General features: G+C 30.4%; 3 protein-coding genes across 4 annotated transcripts; 2 read left to right on the top strand and 1 right to left on the bottom strand.

Annotated features, from left to right (window-relative positions):
* Positions 1-1,891: 1,891 nt before the first annotated feature.
* On the top strand, positions 1,892-6,864 carry LOC113404098 (ethanolaminephosphotransferase 1). Of its 2 annotated transcripts, XM_026644863.2 has the most exons (9): positions 1,892-2,279; positions 2,477-2,545; positions 3,194-3,386; positions 4,131-4,257; positions 4,347-4,476; positions 4,675-4,832; positions 5,242-5,422; positions 5,854-6,039; positions 6,331-6,864. In XM_026644863.2, exons 1-9 carry the CDS (start codon positions 2,229-2,231, stop codon positions 6,391-6,393), a joined length of 1,158 nt encoding a protein of 385 aa, XP_026500648.1. In that variant the 5' UTR covers positions 1,892-2,228; the 3' UTR covers positions 6,394-6,864. The 2 variants fall into 2 exon arrangements, with proteins under 2 accessions (XP_026500648.1, XP_026500656.1); XM_026644871.2 differs by lacking the exon at positions 5,854-6,039 and having other exon boundaries at positions 1,893-2,279.
* Positions 6,865-10,937: 4,073 nt separating this feature from the next.
* LOC113404118 (RNA polymerase II transcriptional coactivator) lies at positions 10,938-11,611 on the bottom strand. The gene is made up of 2 exons (XM_026644894.2): positions 11,370-11,611; positions 10,938-11,238 (listed from the first exon to the last, which is right to left on the bottom strand). Exons 1-2 carry the CDS (start codon positions 11,430-11,432, stop codon positions 10,981-10,983), a joined length of 321 nt encoding a protein of 106 aa, XP_026500679.1. The 5' UTR covers positions 11,433-11,611; the 3' UTR covers positions 10,938-10,980.
* A 354-nt stretch (positions 11,612-11,965) lies between these two features.
* LOC113404060 (tyrosine-protein kinase transmembrane receptor Ror) lies at positions 11,966-16,721 on the top strand. The gene is made up of 4 exons (XM_026644807.2): positions 11,966-14,486; positions 14,562-14,704; positions 14,847-14,996; positions 15,982-16,721. Exons 1-4 carry the CDS (start codon positions 12,195-12,197, stop codon positions 16,337-16,339), a joined length of 2,943 nt encoding a protein of 980 aa, XP_026500592.2. The 5' UTR covers positions 11,966-12,194; the 3' UTR covers positions 16,340-16,721.
* The last annotated feature ends 541 nt before the right edge of the window (positions 16,722-17,262 follow it).

Here is a 17,262-nt window from a genome sequence, read left to right on the forward strand (position 1 = left end):
TTATTATTTACTACGCCTATTAAGATTATTTTGTTGATAAAAGAAGAATTAGTATTTACCTTATTGATTTTTCACGCCCATATACATATACTTGATGTACATATATGGTAGATGTTACTAATTGACTATCTTCGTGAAGTTTAGAAACTTAAAGATATATAATTTTAGATAATAAAATATGTGTGGTAAAAAATCTATGTGGATCTCAAATTACAGATCCATGGTGAAAAATGTAATAGGCAATTATTATTTAAAGAAAGAACTTGAAAGTGCTGGTACTGAAAATGTTTTGGCAGAAGCTCTAACAGAAAATACGTTCTGGGCTGGGCGTTCAACGCGGGCTTCTAATACAGGACCTCATAATCAACAGACTAATGTTCACACTACCCATTAGACCCACGAGGCCTTTACTATTAAATATTAATAATAGTCACGTAACGCGAATTTGAAACTGATAGACATAGTCAAAACGCCGGGTATAATAATAAAAACTTAATATTAATATTTAAAATAGATAAACTAAAGAATTACTAAACAGTTAGCTATAAACCAATACCGTACTTTGATAATGTAGTTATCTAGTAAGTATTTACTACGTCATGTCTTTGATTCTGTCTCTCAACCAAAAGATATATTATGTCTGTACCAAATCTTACAAAGCTAAGATAGGGTATGTATGGCCTAAGTACCGAACACTAGTTATGTAGAAATTAAACAAAGTTATATTTCAACGCCTGAACAATTTTCTTTATTAATCGATACACAACTTTCGGATTAAAGGTACCTGAAGGTATTAAGACCTAACTAAGTGAAATTTGTGATAAAATGAAATATATCCCACAAAATCAACAAGTTTTATTATTAATCAGTCGTGTTCTTAACTAAAGAATTTAAACAAACAGTAGAATCTTCTTCTTAAAACTAAAACAATAAATAACTTTCTTTTAAACTCAATCTGTAGGCCATATATCACTGTAGGGTAAAAAGGCCTATAGTTTAAACTTATAAGTATTACTATTAGCAGTCATTAAAGACTTGGTCCTTTGACATTGGATTAAAACAATCCAGGATTGCAAGCAGGTACGTACTAATGATAAAATCTTGCACACCGGCCGAACGTTGAACTGTTATTAGATTTAATTTTAGTTTCACCAGGTAGAATAGGTGCTGAAACGTAGCCTGAAAATGTGCCCCATTAATCATCATCAGTTTTTTTTTTAAGAACCATGCTTTGACGTTCTCCTGTACATTGGGAAAGATAGACAATAACTGAATAGTATTTTCATACATATATAGGCATGTCAGACAAATCATACAAACAAAATAGCGGGTACGAATTCAAAGGCGTTAAAGAAAAATCTAATTTGTGTATTGAAAATCATGTAACATTTGCAAATAATACACTGTCTACTTTACTGTTCTAAGTACGATACGACGACTAAGACAGAATATCCCCACAGAGTATTTTATGAACACTTTTTATTATTAAAAATACAAGGAATAAAACTTGATCCGAGATTAATTGGATTGATAGCAGACCTTTAAAAGAGTAGTTCAATTTAAAATAAGTATTTCTCTTTTATAGAGGTCATACTAACGATATAATAAATTATATTTGTTATTTATATGCGTTTACTCGATAGTGCAAATTTTTATAAAGCACTTTTTATTTTTGTGTTGAAATTTTAAACTAAATATACTAATGTAAAGTTTAGTCAGTTACATAACAATACATACAAACATATTGTTTATGGTTGAAATATATTTTTCCTCAAGTTAAAATAGAAAAGGAATAACTTATTTCCCAGTGTCAGAAACGATTATAAAAATTTACGAAAGTCGAAATTCCTGACAATTGTGAACTGACACTTGACACTGTCAAGTTGACAGATCAATATGACGGTGACAAATAACTCATCCATGTAAAAAAGCTCTAAGGCTAGTAACAAGGCATGTATAACAACGTTCAACGCATTTAGAACGGTTAAATCTAGTAGTATCTATCTATTGAATATTCAGTGCTTCTATTTCGTAGTTCACACTTCATAATTTAAACATAATTGATAAGTAGTTTGAAGTCCAGTCGTAATAGTTGTAATGTCGCTACTTGGAAATGACATGTTAATATATTTGCTAGTAACAAATTAACTACATTTATGAAAGAAATATCTCCAACTGTATAGTCAAATCTGTGTGTTTTACAAAAAAAATATATCTTAATATTTGAAATGGCTCGCTACTTGTCAAGGGATAAATTGGAAGGGTTTGAAAAGTACAAGGTTAGTATTTTCTTTCAATATTATTAGTGATCGAATATACATTTCGTTCTCTTTTTTATTTAAATTGTTGTTTCGAAATATGTATATAAAAATATAAGAAAACGGCAAAGTAATATACACCGGCTCTGAACACCCAATCATGTTTTTACATTATTATTTTTTTTAAATATTTATTTAATAATATTTTCTATTTTCAGTATAATTCAATTGATACAAGTGTATTAAGTAATTATGTGATGCACCCCTTTTGGAACTGGTGTGTTCAGGTAAGCAAAATCATAAAAATTATAACAGATATTATATAGTACTAATAATCTTCTTTATATTCAAATAGAGCTTATTTTGTTTAGTTACAGCCCACAATATTGCAGATATGTTATAAGATAAATATTATTAATCAATAATAGGAATGAAAAAGAGAGAATCAACCAAAAATATATAAGCATTTATTTATTAATCTAAAAAGAATATATATTACAGTAGTAGAGTATTTATGCTCATACTATAATTCACAAATATATAGTTAATAGATTATTTCTTAAACATGTATTGTATTAGTGTTAATATTATATTTAATGTTATCAGTGCTAGATTAACACATGCAGAGGCCCAGGGGCTATATTTCAAGGCCTCTCTTGTTCGAACTGCCTTACATGTATATTTTACTTTATAATATTATTTTGATAAATGTCTTTAAATATATTTTACCCATTGTCAGTTATTTATATATGTTAATTTAATGATTTGATCTTGTGTGATAGTAATCATTTGCAGCATAAATAATACAGATACTTATTTTTATTATTTAAGTGAAATTCAAGTTCATATTTATTTTCACATTTGTAGTAGAATAAATGTAGCCGCATGTGAATGTATTTCAATAATTATTATTAACACAAACTGAAATGTTGCAGTTTTGTCCGGTGTGGGTGGCACCAAACCTTTTAACATTTTCTGGCTTCCTACTGACAGTCCTTAACTTTTTATTGTTCTCCTACTATGATTATGGATTCCATGCCCTTACAAAGGAAAATGCCACCAATGATCATATACCCAGCTGGGTATGGGCAGTCTCGGCAGTTAATTTATTTGTGGCTTATACACTTGGTGAGCATTATAATTTTAGTCATACATATTCCATTTGATTAATTACACAAAATGTAATCTAGATGCACAAAAAAATCGTGGGATTATACACATACATATTTTATTTTAAAATTATAAGTATGTATTATGAACAAAAATGATAGTCACATTTCTAAAATTGAACTTTGTTCAAGGTCTTTTTGAAAATAGGTAAAAATTTTAAATGAAATATAAAGTTACTACTATGAAAATCTGTGTATTTATAAACTTAAAGATTCCACCAAAAAGAATAAACAAGCAACACAATAGTTCACTTATTTAGCAATAAAATTTTATATATTGACTAAATAATATATATTACATTGTTACAATAATCAATAATATTGCTCCAAAATAATGTATTTGTCTAATAAGGCAATCTCTCATTCTTAGTTGCCCTTTGTTATCAACAGTAAATGTCTTACATTGATAACTATAGTTAACAAAACATTGCATCCTCTTCCAGTTTTGATAACAAATGTTACTAATACATATTAAACACATACTAAAATTGTTTTCTTGAAATAACTCATCTTAATACAACAATAAATATCTTCACAAAGATACAGATTATCTTGATTTATATATGAAAATGAAGTAAAATAAATGCTATAAGAAATAAATTGATTCCTAAAGATTTTACCAAGTCAAGCCTGGTCAATATAATCAGTAATAGTAATTAAACCAATTTTTGACGACTAAGACAATGAAATATAAAAATTTCAGATGGTATCGATGGTAAACAAGCTCGAAGAACAGGCAGCAGTGGTCCATTGGGCGAACTTTTTGACCATGGTCTTGATTCATACTCTACAGTTCTGATACCTACATGTTTATACAGCATATTTGGAAGGTATGATCAGAAATCTCATATTTTCAAAAAAACGTTTTTATTTATTTATTTAATTTTGATCCTTGAATTTATATTTTTCATTGTTACAGAGATGAGCTGAGTCCATTAAGATTTTTCTTTGTAATATGGAATATATTTTTGAACTTCTATCTAACTCATTGGGAAAAATACAACACTGGTGTTATGTTCTTGCCTTGGGGATATGACTTTACTATGATTGTAAGATATCCTTCTATTATTTAAATTTAAAAAATATATTATTTTTTTTGTCCTTTTTAACAAATGATGATTTGAAAATAGTAACATAGTAACATTATTAAGGTCTATGGTTTCACATTTTGGCCACTTTGAACAATTTACTATTTCAAAGTGAACACTGAATGAATTAGTCTATTATAATATAATAACACATGTCAGAGTTCCTGTATCCTGTTGCTGGTGACGTCGGTGACGGGTCCCCGTGCATGGCACATGTCATTGCCGGGAGGTATCACTCCTGGTATAGTTTTCGAAATTGTCCTCTACTTCTCTGCGATGATTACCAGTCAGACTATCATATTGTGGAATATTTACAAGTATGTATAATGAATATATATATAAATAATAAAGAATTGCAAACAGAGATGTGAATAATAGTTATAAATATGAGATGGCAGCAATTTGTATGCATTGCACGGATTTTGTTTAACACACTTTTCTATCAAAACAGAATATGACCGTTTAGTCAACTTTATAAAAACTTAACTGACAATCTAAAGATATTTAGATTAATTAATTTTTTAGGACTTACAACGGGAATCCTCATTCGTAGATCAATAGTACATAATATATTACATATATTGCAGTTTCGATTTCAAGTGGATTTCAAGTAGACTACTTACGTAGTAGTACTACATTCATTACTTCCATATAAAAAATTAAGGGAAATACTAATAAGTAATTTTCTTAATACAATAAATATAAACAAAAACGTTTTTATTCCAGATCATATCGCGACGGCACCGGCAAAATGCGACCGTTCATGGAGGCGGTGAGACCGCTCATACCGCTGGTATTTTTCTTCGGTCTGAGCACTGTATGGGCGTTGTACTCGCCTACTGATATTCTCAATAGAAGCCCGAGGCTGTTTTACGTCCTTACTGGGACAATTTTCTCCAACATAAACGTGAGTTACATTATCATAAAACAATTATGATTTATTGATGGTTCGTACAAAACTTACCCCAATGTGTTTAATTAGTTCGTGAGGACACCCATATAACACTACGAGGATTATTAACATTTTTATTGTTTAATTTAAGTTATACATCAATTCCAAATATGCTACATTCTAGCATATTTGGGAGTCACTATTTGTAGACATTAACTTTGGCATGGTAAAGGCATGGAAATAGGATAAGATATAGATGTAATAAATGCTACAGATTATAATAAGGCTATAAATTATTCTACTGCCAAACTCTATGTACACTCTGATGTTGAAGGAAGAATGAGCAATAAATTGCGGACAATTTGCTTTAAAGAAGAGTTTATCTTTTTAATAATTTACTTGTGTGACAAATATTTCCAACTATATTATAAACGATTCGTTTTCAGTGTCGTCTAATCGTATCCCAAATGAGCGACACGCGCTGCGAAGTGTTCAACGGGCTGCTGGTGCCCTACGCGCTGGTGCTGTGTGCCGTGTTCGGCCTGCGTGTGTCGCCCGCCTCCGAGCTGCTGCTGCTGCTGGCGCTCACTGCCACCGCCTCCCTCGCTCACATCAACTATGGAACCAAAGTGGTGAGGCCATTCGCTCATACTTGTATCATTTATTCAGGATCATGGAAACTGTATGACAAAGAAGATATATGATGGCCGCCACCCACCAAATGGTATTAGAGCAGCGAAGTGCAATAAGTTCCACTCCTTAGATGGAACAAAATTTAATTGAATATGTAGATGACCTTTGTGTCCCCTAATATTAATAAATAATCTCTTTATAATTAAAACATTAACACGACAATTACACACAGCATTTCAATTTCTTTGTTTATCTCACTTTAAGTTACATGTTGTGTTTTCTTGTTTCAGGTGCAGGAAATGTGCCAACACTTTAAAATCTCATGTTTCCGAATCAAACCAAAGATAAAATAAGGTTAAAAATATTTTATTTACTTGTAATGGAATCTGATCCTAATTATTATTAAATTATTATTACATTTTTATATCATCTACTATATGATATTAAGATGATTTGTTTTGTTAAAACAATTAAGTTAAATTGGGTAAATTATTTATCAATAATAATTAAATTTAAAAAAGTGAAAGCTCTGTTCAGTTTATTATTACAAATTATTTTATTCATAGACCATACAAATATTTCCAATTGAAAAATATGCATTGATTTATAGTGTCAGATTTGGTGTGAGATCTATCAGTGTACAACTGGTACACACTTTGTACTGGTATGTCTTTGAAGCAATAAAAAATACTTCCTACTAATTCGTAAAGTATAAATAATTTTTACCATACCAAATATTAAAAAATGTAGATGTTTCATGTGTGTTGTGGTAGATTTGATGTTATTCCCAATGTTATACCTCTGATAAGAATCTCTGCATTTAATATGTTTAAATGAATAGTTATTTAACCACTAGTCATATGTATATATACAACATATCATAGACTTTTTTTTAAGAAAATTTGTATATTAAACTTGAAACCAAATAAATAAGTGATTCTGGTGTTTTGTTATATTGTAATTTATATTTTTATTGTTACTTATATTAGTAAAATATGTCAGGGCAAACGGAGTATAGTTTAGAGAAACAACTATCTATGGCAGCTGATATTGTATAACAATATATAAATATAACTGTGGGAAGTACTAACAAAGATACGGTTATGTGTATTTTGATGCGGGTTTATACACTTTAGGACAATATTTAAAAAGAAAATGTTTAGCAATGTAGTACACCGAATTTGTATCTGCACAGAATAATTAATTATTCGTAATACATTTTTAGTATTTTTTATCATCAACTATTATGTTCGAATAATCTAATATGTAAAGTGGTAATGTCTTGCCAACTATATATAGCCAAATTATAAGTGGTAAGATTTTTTAATTTTAAGTTTCTCCTGCTTGACTGTAAACATTCAGTATCAGGGTCACACTTAACACTATTCCTGTTTAGATATGAAACTGTTTTTATTATATTTTCTTTAGACTGGATAAGTTTTAAACTAACATAGCCAGTCTTTCGTAATAATATTTATGTCAGATCTAAATAGATTTACGTAATCTTGTATAAAAATGACTGGAAAATGTTATTATTACAATTTATGGAGCTGTTCAATGTCTCTGTCTATGCATCTGTGATGTCCGGTAAATTATCATGTGCTAGAGATAAAGACCCTTATTTTAGAAAAAAAATCAAGGCTTCTAAATGATTTGCTCAAGGGATAGTACATTTCTTGTTTTTTTTATACTTTAATATTCACTGGTAATTGATAACACAAGGCTGCCATGCCAAAAATTGTGGTCCTAAAAGTCTTGCCAGTGTGGCAATGGCAGACAATCAAAACAATCAATATTTTGCTTGCCTGCTCCATAATATTCTAGTGAGCGAATCTAATAGTGTGCCGAATAGATGTTAATAGAAATTTCTTAGTTTTTATACTTTAATATTTCAAAATTTTAAAAACCTATATGAATTAAGAACTATCAAATAATGTTTCATTGATTTGCCACTCAAAAATGTAAATAACATGCTTTATACAAAACAGCTTAGTGTACTAAAAGTCTATATAGAACTGTTCACTTATATATTTTGTTTTTAAGTGGATGCCTAAACTGTTTTTTTTTTAATAATGTTATCTAGTAAAATAGTTAATGTTAAATAGGAAACTTAATGTGTAACCTATTTTCTAAATTCCTTATCAAATGTAACTAAATAATTCAGGGCATTATAATATTAAGTCTTGGAATATATAAGTTTTTGAAATGAGAGATATTAGTGTTTTCTAAATAAAGTGTATTATATTCTTGAAAAGGATTTGGGGTTTTTTGTATGTTTTATAATATTTTACTGGTGTTTCTTCGATGCTATAATTAGCTTTTAAGGTTAGAAATGGAAAAAAATGTTGCAATGTATTTTAAAAATATTTTGTTTTATTTAATTTACTGGTTTGGGTTTGAGGTATGAAAATTCATTTTCATCTCAAATTAATCTACGCAAAGATAAATCTTGTATAAAACTGTAGAAACCTACTACATTGGTTATAGCTTTGAAATTAAAGCCGGAAAAGACTGTAATTTATTTTTAAGAAACAACTTCAATCTGTTTGTAATTGTAATTCAATTCACACTATAAAGTAGAAAATTAAATTAAAAACAGGCCATTTTAAATTGTGAATGCATAAAAAATGACAGGGATTTGAAAGTTATTCTGGGACATACATATACGAAAAACACAAAAATGTAGCTTGGTATATTATTTTGAATGATTATATTTTATTGATTACTTTTTAATATGTTACATATTACTATATACAAATATGCAGTGGCGGGGTAAGAATAAAATTTTATTTGGGCACGATCGGGGCTGTCTTCCTCAATTCCGGAGCCCTAGAAAAACTTCTTTTAAAGTGAACATTTTTGCCTTGTTATTAATAAAAATGTTGCACATAAAATACGAAAGAAATAATATCTTTGATATTCTTTTCGTACTTTAAAATATATATGATATCAAAAACTGAGGTTAACATATCCTAAACTTTGGAACGCGTGGAGCCCCTTTAACTGACTGGTGGCCTACGTCGCCCACGGTCCACGCCGCCCAAGGCCCACGACTTACGCCGCTTCTGCAAATAGGTGGGGGTTTTTTTAGTGTACGCTATTGATCATATGCTCAATATTGAATGTACCTGTTTATTTTTTAAGATTTCTTCAAAATACCAAATGTCAAAAATTATGTAATTCTGTATTTTATTTGTGCTTTAAACGTAAATGGATTCGTAAATTATTTCCTAATACTTACAGAATAAACAGTTCCTAACTTGTTTAATGTCAGTCTCAGTTTGTTATTATTGTTCAGCTAAATAAAATGAAACAAAATTATGAATTACAATAAATATTTTCAAATGTAGCTAAATTTTGTTGTCGATTAAGTATACTCAAATTTAATCTTACTAGATGGTCCTGTATACCACACAGGTTTTCTCATTTTGGTAATCAATTAATATACATATATGATGTTAATAAATTTCTTTTCTTTTTGCTGTTCTTTCCTATCACAATTTAAATAGCTTGGACTTTTTTTATTAAATATATTAATAACAAAATGTTTTGGATACTGAACAATTTGAATAAATTCCGTTATAAAACTGATAAATTTTATAATTAAACAACAATGATCTCATAGGTAAGTTATGTAATTTTTCTTTATCTATGGATAGATTTTTTGCTAATTTTGTAAGACTACACTTGCTTGTTATTTTGTGCTTCCATAATTTGTTAACGTCCATAATCATGACCATAAACTTCAGACTTTGTGCAAGTGGCTGTCTAGGTACCCACTCATCACATATTCCAATCATAACAAGAATATTTATTATTTTTAGGTTCCAGTTTGAAGGGTAAATGAGACAGCGTAACTACAGGCACAAAGAGCATAACTTCTTAGTTCCTAAGGTTGTTGGTGCATTGGTGTTGTAAGGGAGGGTTGAATTATTTAAAATAAAGAAAATGAGAAATGCGCTGAATAACAAATCTTAAGTCATTTAATTTATTATCGATTTTGTTAGGTTTTTGAACTCAACTGTTTTCAGCGTCACAATAATAATATAGGTAAGTAGGTTTATTTAAAAATGATATTTTCTTTGGAACTTGGGTGAACATAAACTTAAAATCGTAGTATTAAATAGTAGGAACAATATGATGGTAGGAATGTACAGTCAGATTATGGGTCAGTTAACGGACGGACTTGTAAATATAACACGAAATAAAGACCACGTATACCAGATTACAAATTAAAGTAGGAGCGTGATGGAGTTACATAATAAACAATACGAAAACCAATAAACTGCGTGTGTGGCTATGAAGATGTCGTTAACAGACAGTAAAAGTAACAATTATATTTTATTCGAATAATGTTGCTACGATTTTTTGTCGTAGATTAAATCATCTATATATAGAGCTAGCTGAAACCATCCTTTTCACCTTCCTGGGCGTCTTAAGCACATAACTATTCATAGTAGTGTTCCATATCGATAATCCACAATCGATAGACTATCGATAGTTAAGGGTTAGCGATAGTCTATCGATAGTATTGTCACTTGTCAATACTATTGATATTATCGAATATCGCTATATCCCCATGAGCAATACTATTGATAGTATCGATCGATAGTGTCGTTTTGTGCTATCGTTAGCCAGTTATTTTTATAGTATTACTTTCTGAGATAAGTTATTTTGTAAGCCAGGTAACGACACTGATTATAATAAGTTTAAATAAATTTGCGCCAGTAGAGTATAAGAATTAATACATTTAGTACTTTTTTTCGATTTATGAAAAAACATTAAAGTATTATTAAGAAAGATTAACGAGAACTTATTACCCTTTTCTCAAAATCAATTCACAGACATTGATAATGATAGAAACAGGCATAGTTTTCATAAAAATAAAAGAGAATAAAATATTAATCATTTTATTTTTAACATTAATGAATGGTTCCCTCTTAACACATCGAACTAATAGTTTCATTAATTTCATCTGATAATGACAAAAGTTTCCGCCACATGTCAGGAGTCATACTAATTCCTTTTTTTCCTGGTAGTAATTCCCCATTCTTTTCATAAAATTCTCTTATATCTATGTAAACTTTTCCCTTAAATTCTCGAATTTTTACTAATTTCTTTCCTTGCAAGACCCAAGTTGGTTCCTTGTCATCTGTTCTTGAACCCATCTTTGCCTTCTTCTCTGGGGGTTGGTTTTTCTAAAATCATTTCAAATTAAATTAAAAAAAAACTACCGATCTTTACAAGAGTATATACACAAGGAAATTGTAAAATTATTAAAATAATAAACCAATTAAAACTTAGATTTTAGGTTACAAAAACTACTTACGTCAACCGGCCCATCATCGCTATCGCTGCTGGAACTTTCTGCTTTTTTCTTATTTTTCGGCATATTTATACGTTAAAAATAAAAAATGCAAATGACTAAACGAAAAATTTAAGTAGATATTGTCTTATCAACATATTATTTTAAAATACAGCTGAAATACAATTATTTACTGTTATGTTTCCGGTTTCACATAAACTTCACTTAACACTTAACAGTTTTCAGTTTACAATTGTCATTGTCAACGACAAAGAGGGTAGAGACAAAGTATAGATAAACGAGAAGTATTATTTCTATATAAAATGTGTACCGCTCAAAATTTATTAAATTTGCATGGAGCTGCTAGAGCCAGAAGGTAAATTTGATAAAACGTGCTAATATTTGATTGGCCATTATGGAATTGGAGAGTAAAACTTAGAAGTTTTTAAAACGTCCTATTTTCAGATTTTTCTTAATCAATTTTATAAATTTCTATTGATAAATGTTAATTTCAACCATTAGCCCTATTCTGGTAATTTATGGGACCCTGATTTAAATGTAATGAGAAGATGTAAAAAAATTGCTCATGGCAGCCCTGATTTTACATTGTCAAACTGTCAGTTACATACCACAGAGTTCCATTGTAGATTGTATTGCTGTATTAAACATTTTTTAAGAGAATCGGAATTCTACTCCGAATCAATTACAGTTATCAGATGGAAAGGAAATAAAGTATTTAATTACAAAATTGTCCAGGAACAAGATAAGTACTTTTTAGTAATCTCGCAGTAAACATGTAATCATAATACAAGGGCTTTTTTATGTACGGTGTTATGGAAAACATCAGTCATGAAATACTTTTGTATAATTATTCTTTTCGTCGTCTCACATGAAAGTCAGTCGTCTATTTTTAACAAAACGGATTCATTTTCACTGCTTAAATCAAATTCATCTGATCAAAAAGGATGGATCATAAAACTTGATATCTATTTCGCGAAAACACTTCCTTCAATGTTACAAAAACTACCTGGAACCGACGTTCGCTTTAAATGCGAGGCAATAATGAATTTTACCAAAGTTGAAAAATTTACTAAAAACAAAGAGGGTATAGAAACATCTTTAAAAGAATTTCCTCCAGATCATATTCAAGAAACTTTGATGAAGAATGTCAAAGTATATTGGTTGAAAGATAGCAAAGTGTTGTTAGAAAATCCAAGAGTCAAAATTCTTACTAAAATAGACAAAACAAACGGCACCATTGGTACATATCTTAGATTAAAAAATTTAAGCACTGATGATACAGCAAACTATACTTGTGTGATTAAACAAAATTACGAAAAAAAGTTGTCAACAAGGCTCATTATTGAAAAGGATACTTACAACCAGCTGACATACCCTGCAGTTCCTACAATTGCTGGCAACAACAATGAGATGGTGTTGAATATTAAAACAACACCCAATTTAATATCTGAAGGTATGACATCAGAAATTGAAATTAATAAAAGTAATATTACAACAATTCCACAAAAGCTAGAACCAATATGTCAAGAATATGTAGGAAATGTCTGTAGCTCTCATTTGAAGGGTCATTTTGTTTACATTCCTTATGGGACTTCTCAAGCTGCTCTTGAGAACAAACTTATGAAAGCTTTTCAGGTCACGAAATACTCGAACGATATAAGCTCCAATTGTGAACGGTATGCTCTTCCTAGTTTATGCTATTCCACTTTCCCAATATGCAGAGACCCTATAAAAACAAATGAAAACTTTTTTAAGGAAGTAAACAACAGTTTTAAAGCATATACTGAAATGAACAATCAACAAATGGGAAACTCAGATAATCAAAACGTTTCTAAAACAGCTGATACACCAACATCTCGATATATACAAGTACCCCTAATTTTAAATAATTTATCCAAAGATTTATTCAATTATCGCTACAATTCCACAATACTGCGACGTGTATGTAAACAAGATTGTGAAATATTAGAAAATGAACTCTGTCAAACAGAATATGCCATTGCTAAAAGACACCCCCATATTGGGCAACAGCTGACATTGGAAGAATGCCAGGATCTGCCAGAGGATGATCCAGACTGTCTTAAGATAGGCATTGGCAGTCTAATGGTTTCAGATGATGAATGTTACTGGGAAAATGGAGGTGGATATCTCGGTAGAGTGAGTGTAGCAAGTTCTGGTATGGCATGTATTGAATGGTCTAAGCAGCTCTATTTAAAAGTTTCCGACTATCCTGAATTAGCAGGTAGACATAGCTATTGCAGAAATCCTGGTGGAATCAAAACCCAACCATGGTGTTTTGTTGATAATGATGGAAAAACAGATCAACTATGTGACATTCCAAAATGTGCTCACAAAATATGGATTTACATTGTTGTAATTTTTCTTCTTTTGTTGTTACTGGTTGTTGGATGTATAATTTGCCTCTTTTATAGACACAAAAATAAAGGAAATGCTGCTACTATTAGGGACATTAATCTTCCTAATGCTGATAAAAATATCTATGGAAATTCAAGATTGAATTCTCCTATAGAAATGAATGAATTATTAACTAATCAAAACAGTGGCAGTCAACCACATCTGACAACTTCAACACGAGGAAATGGTATCCTTCGTATACCTCAATACTCATTATCACAAATCAAATTCTTGGAAGAATTAGGTGAAGGTGCTTTTGGTAAAGTTTATAAAGGAGCATTGAAAAAGAATGGTGAAACTCAATATGTGGCTGTTAAAGCATTAAAAGAAAATGCTTCTGCTAAAACAAAAGCCGATTTTAGAAGGGAAATTGATTTAATATCAGAATTAACACATGAGAATATAGTATGTATTGTCGGAGTAGCTCTCAGAGAGGAACCACTATGTATGCTGTTTGAGTTTATGGCCCGTGGAGACTTACATGAATTTCTCATGGGCCGTGCACCTCCGTCTGGCAAGGGTTTGCCTTCAATGAGACTACTGAACATTGCCAATAATATTGCATCTGGTATGCAGTATCTTGCCTCACATCATTATGTGCACAGAGATTTGGCTGCAAGAAATTGCCTTGTGTCAGATGATTTTATAGTAAAAATATCAGATTTTGGACTTTCTAGGGATATTTATAGCTCGGATTATTATAGAGTGAGTATTTGTATATAATGATTTTTTGTTCTTGATGTTAATAAGATATACTCAAAAATCCCTCCTAATGTTTAGGTGCAATCTAAGAGTCTACTACCAGTGAGGTGGATGCCTCCAGAGTCAATCCTCTATGGTAAATTTACTACTGAAAGTGATATTTGGTCCTATGGAGTTGTATTGTGGGAGATCTATAGCTATGGATTGCAGCCTTACTATGGGTACGAAAAACATTATAGTACTTCATTTAATTTTTTTTAAACTATAATACTTTAATTTTAAAAAAATAATTAAAAGAATGATTTAGTCAGTCAATTTAAAGAGTGATTTAATTTTTCATTACTTAACTATATTTATTTATAGATATAGCAATCAGGAAGTTATAGCAATGGTCCGTGCTGGTGAGCTATTGATGGCTCCTTCAGGATGCCCAACAGCTATGTATACTCTCATGATGGAATGTTGGAAACATACACCTCAAAGGAGACCTAATTTTGAAGAAATTGTTATGAGGTACATATAAGAATCATATTTATATTTAATGTTGTATATCCATATATATACATGTTTAAATGAATATATCTTTATATTGTAACTTAATGGGATCATTATATCACTCATTGCATGCTTGAATAATTGACGAAATAATTTAAAAAAGCCTAGGCATGCATGCCAGACTTAGGCTAGTATTTATTAAAATCTCCACCCAAAATATGAACAAATAATCTATACTTATAAAATAACATGACCTAACTGACTGATTCATCATCTCCGAGCATAAACTATTAAAGTAAGGGCCATGAAATTTGGTGAGTAGGATTGTTTTATTGAGTAGACGCCCACTAAGGAAGGGATTTAGTAAATTGTAACCCAGAAGGGGTGAAATAATGGTTGACAGTTTGAATGAAAATCTGTAAATTTTTAAGTTTGAAACCTGAAACTTTAATTTTGGTATGCTGATTAAAAATAATTAGATACGTATTTAAGCGTTTCTAGATATTCTACACCGAAGGGGTGAAATACAAACCAATGTGGTATACAAAGAGGTCTAAAATTAATGTAAAATTTTAAGTTAATCTGTATATATATTCAACTTCCACACGAGCAAAGCCGCGGGCAACAGCAAGTTTCCATATAAACAGTTATTAAAACATAATGGTGGTCAATGTCCCATAAGCATGGCATAAATTTATGGTGACGTCCTTCTGAGCGATTTCGATTAGGGCTACTATTCTCAATGGAAAATTACCACTGTGCAGGCAATAGTATCCTGCTTCAGTGTTTCTGTAAATACAGGTACCACTATATAACATGACCAGAGTAAATTCGACCTGTATTCTATGCTTTTCGAGGCAACGTGTGCTAACATTACCAGTTTTCAAACTTAGGACTATTATTGAGAATTTCTTGATAGGAAAATTTAACATTTTATTGAATTGGGATTTAAACCCAGGACCTTAAAATCTGCAGCTTGACGTGACCAAATTTTATTATTTAGATTACAGGATTGGATACAAATGGGTGGGTGTCCAGACACGGCTCCTTCTGAGTCTGGCAGTAGTTGCGGGCATCGGCCGACAACGTCTACCAAGGAATTCCAAGAGCGAGTCCCGCTTCTACCACCTCACTGTTCCTCCTCAAACGGCTCACTAGCTACCGGAAGCCTCAAGAAATTTAGTGCAGCTGGATCCAGTTCTAAAGTGACCGATGATAATTTCTCCACATGTAGCGAAGTGCCACCTCTTGCGCCCAAGACTAAAAAGTACAGTTCGGGATCCCTCATAGACACGGATAAAATTGGTACCAAGGACACTGTCGTTAGAATACCCAACAAACATTACGGCAACGAAATATAACCATTGCATAGATATTACTACACCTTTGTTAAGCTTAAAGTTTGCTCTCTCCTCGGTGAGTATTAAAATAGTTGTAAGTAAATTATTGGCACTGCTAGAATAAGTAACTTCATGATAGTTATAGATGGCTATGCACACTCCGCCTTATTATTTATTAAAAGACAATACATTTTATTTATTGGAAGAAATTTTAGTTGTTTTGTTATTTTTGTAGTCCAGGGTAAGTAAAAAAATATTATGAAAGATGTACATAAAACATATTTGCTCAAAGTCTTCAGGATGTATCGATACATTACCGTACATATATCATAAGTACATGTAGATTTGAATAACGACATAGTTGCAGAAAATTAATTATTAGTTTTTTTTTTGCTTAGTACATTGTAAACATTTTGAGTCTTTACTGCATTTTATACGTACCTTAACGTAAATTAAATAATTTTATTTGTCGAATCAGGCAGATAGATTTTTTCAACTAAATCAATTATATTGCCTATGCTAATTCATATAAGTTTATTTCAACCTTTAATGTTATTTTTAATTAATTACATACATTTGTGCATAAGAACCTTGTGTTGTTACGATTTAAAGTTTCATATTAATTTTAACTTTTAGCTTAAATGTATCATTCTTTTTCGTAATTTAAATAACTAGACATTTTTGTGTAATTGTTTTTTATATTTTTTTAGTAAATTAAAACTTATTTGCAAGTTATTATAAAGTTAAGGTTTGCGTAAATATAAGTAAATAATTCATATCTAGGAAACTTTTTAAAGCTTTATAATTTTTTTAACGTTACCTTCGTTCTGACCAAGACTTGGGACATCTAAGTTCTGACCATGTTATAAATTAGGACAATAAATTATTTGTTATTTTAATCAAATATAAATAGCATTATTATCCGTCTGTTACTTCTGTTTTAT

This window comes from Vanessa tameamea, chromosome 10 (assembly GCF_037043105.1).
Source record: "Vanessa tameamea isolate UH-Manoa-2023 chromosome 10, ilVanTame1 primary haplotype, whole genome shotgun sequence".
NCBI lineage: Eukaryota > Metazoa > Arthropoda > Insecta > Lepidoptera > Nymphalidae > Vanessa > Vanessa tameamea.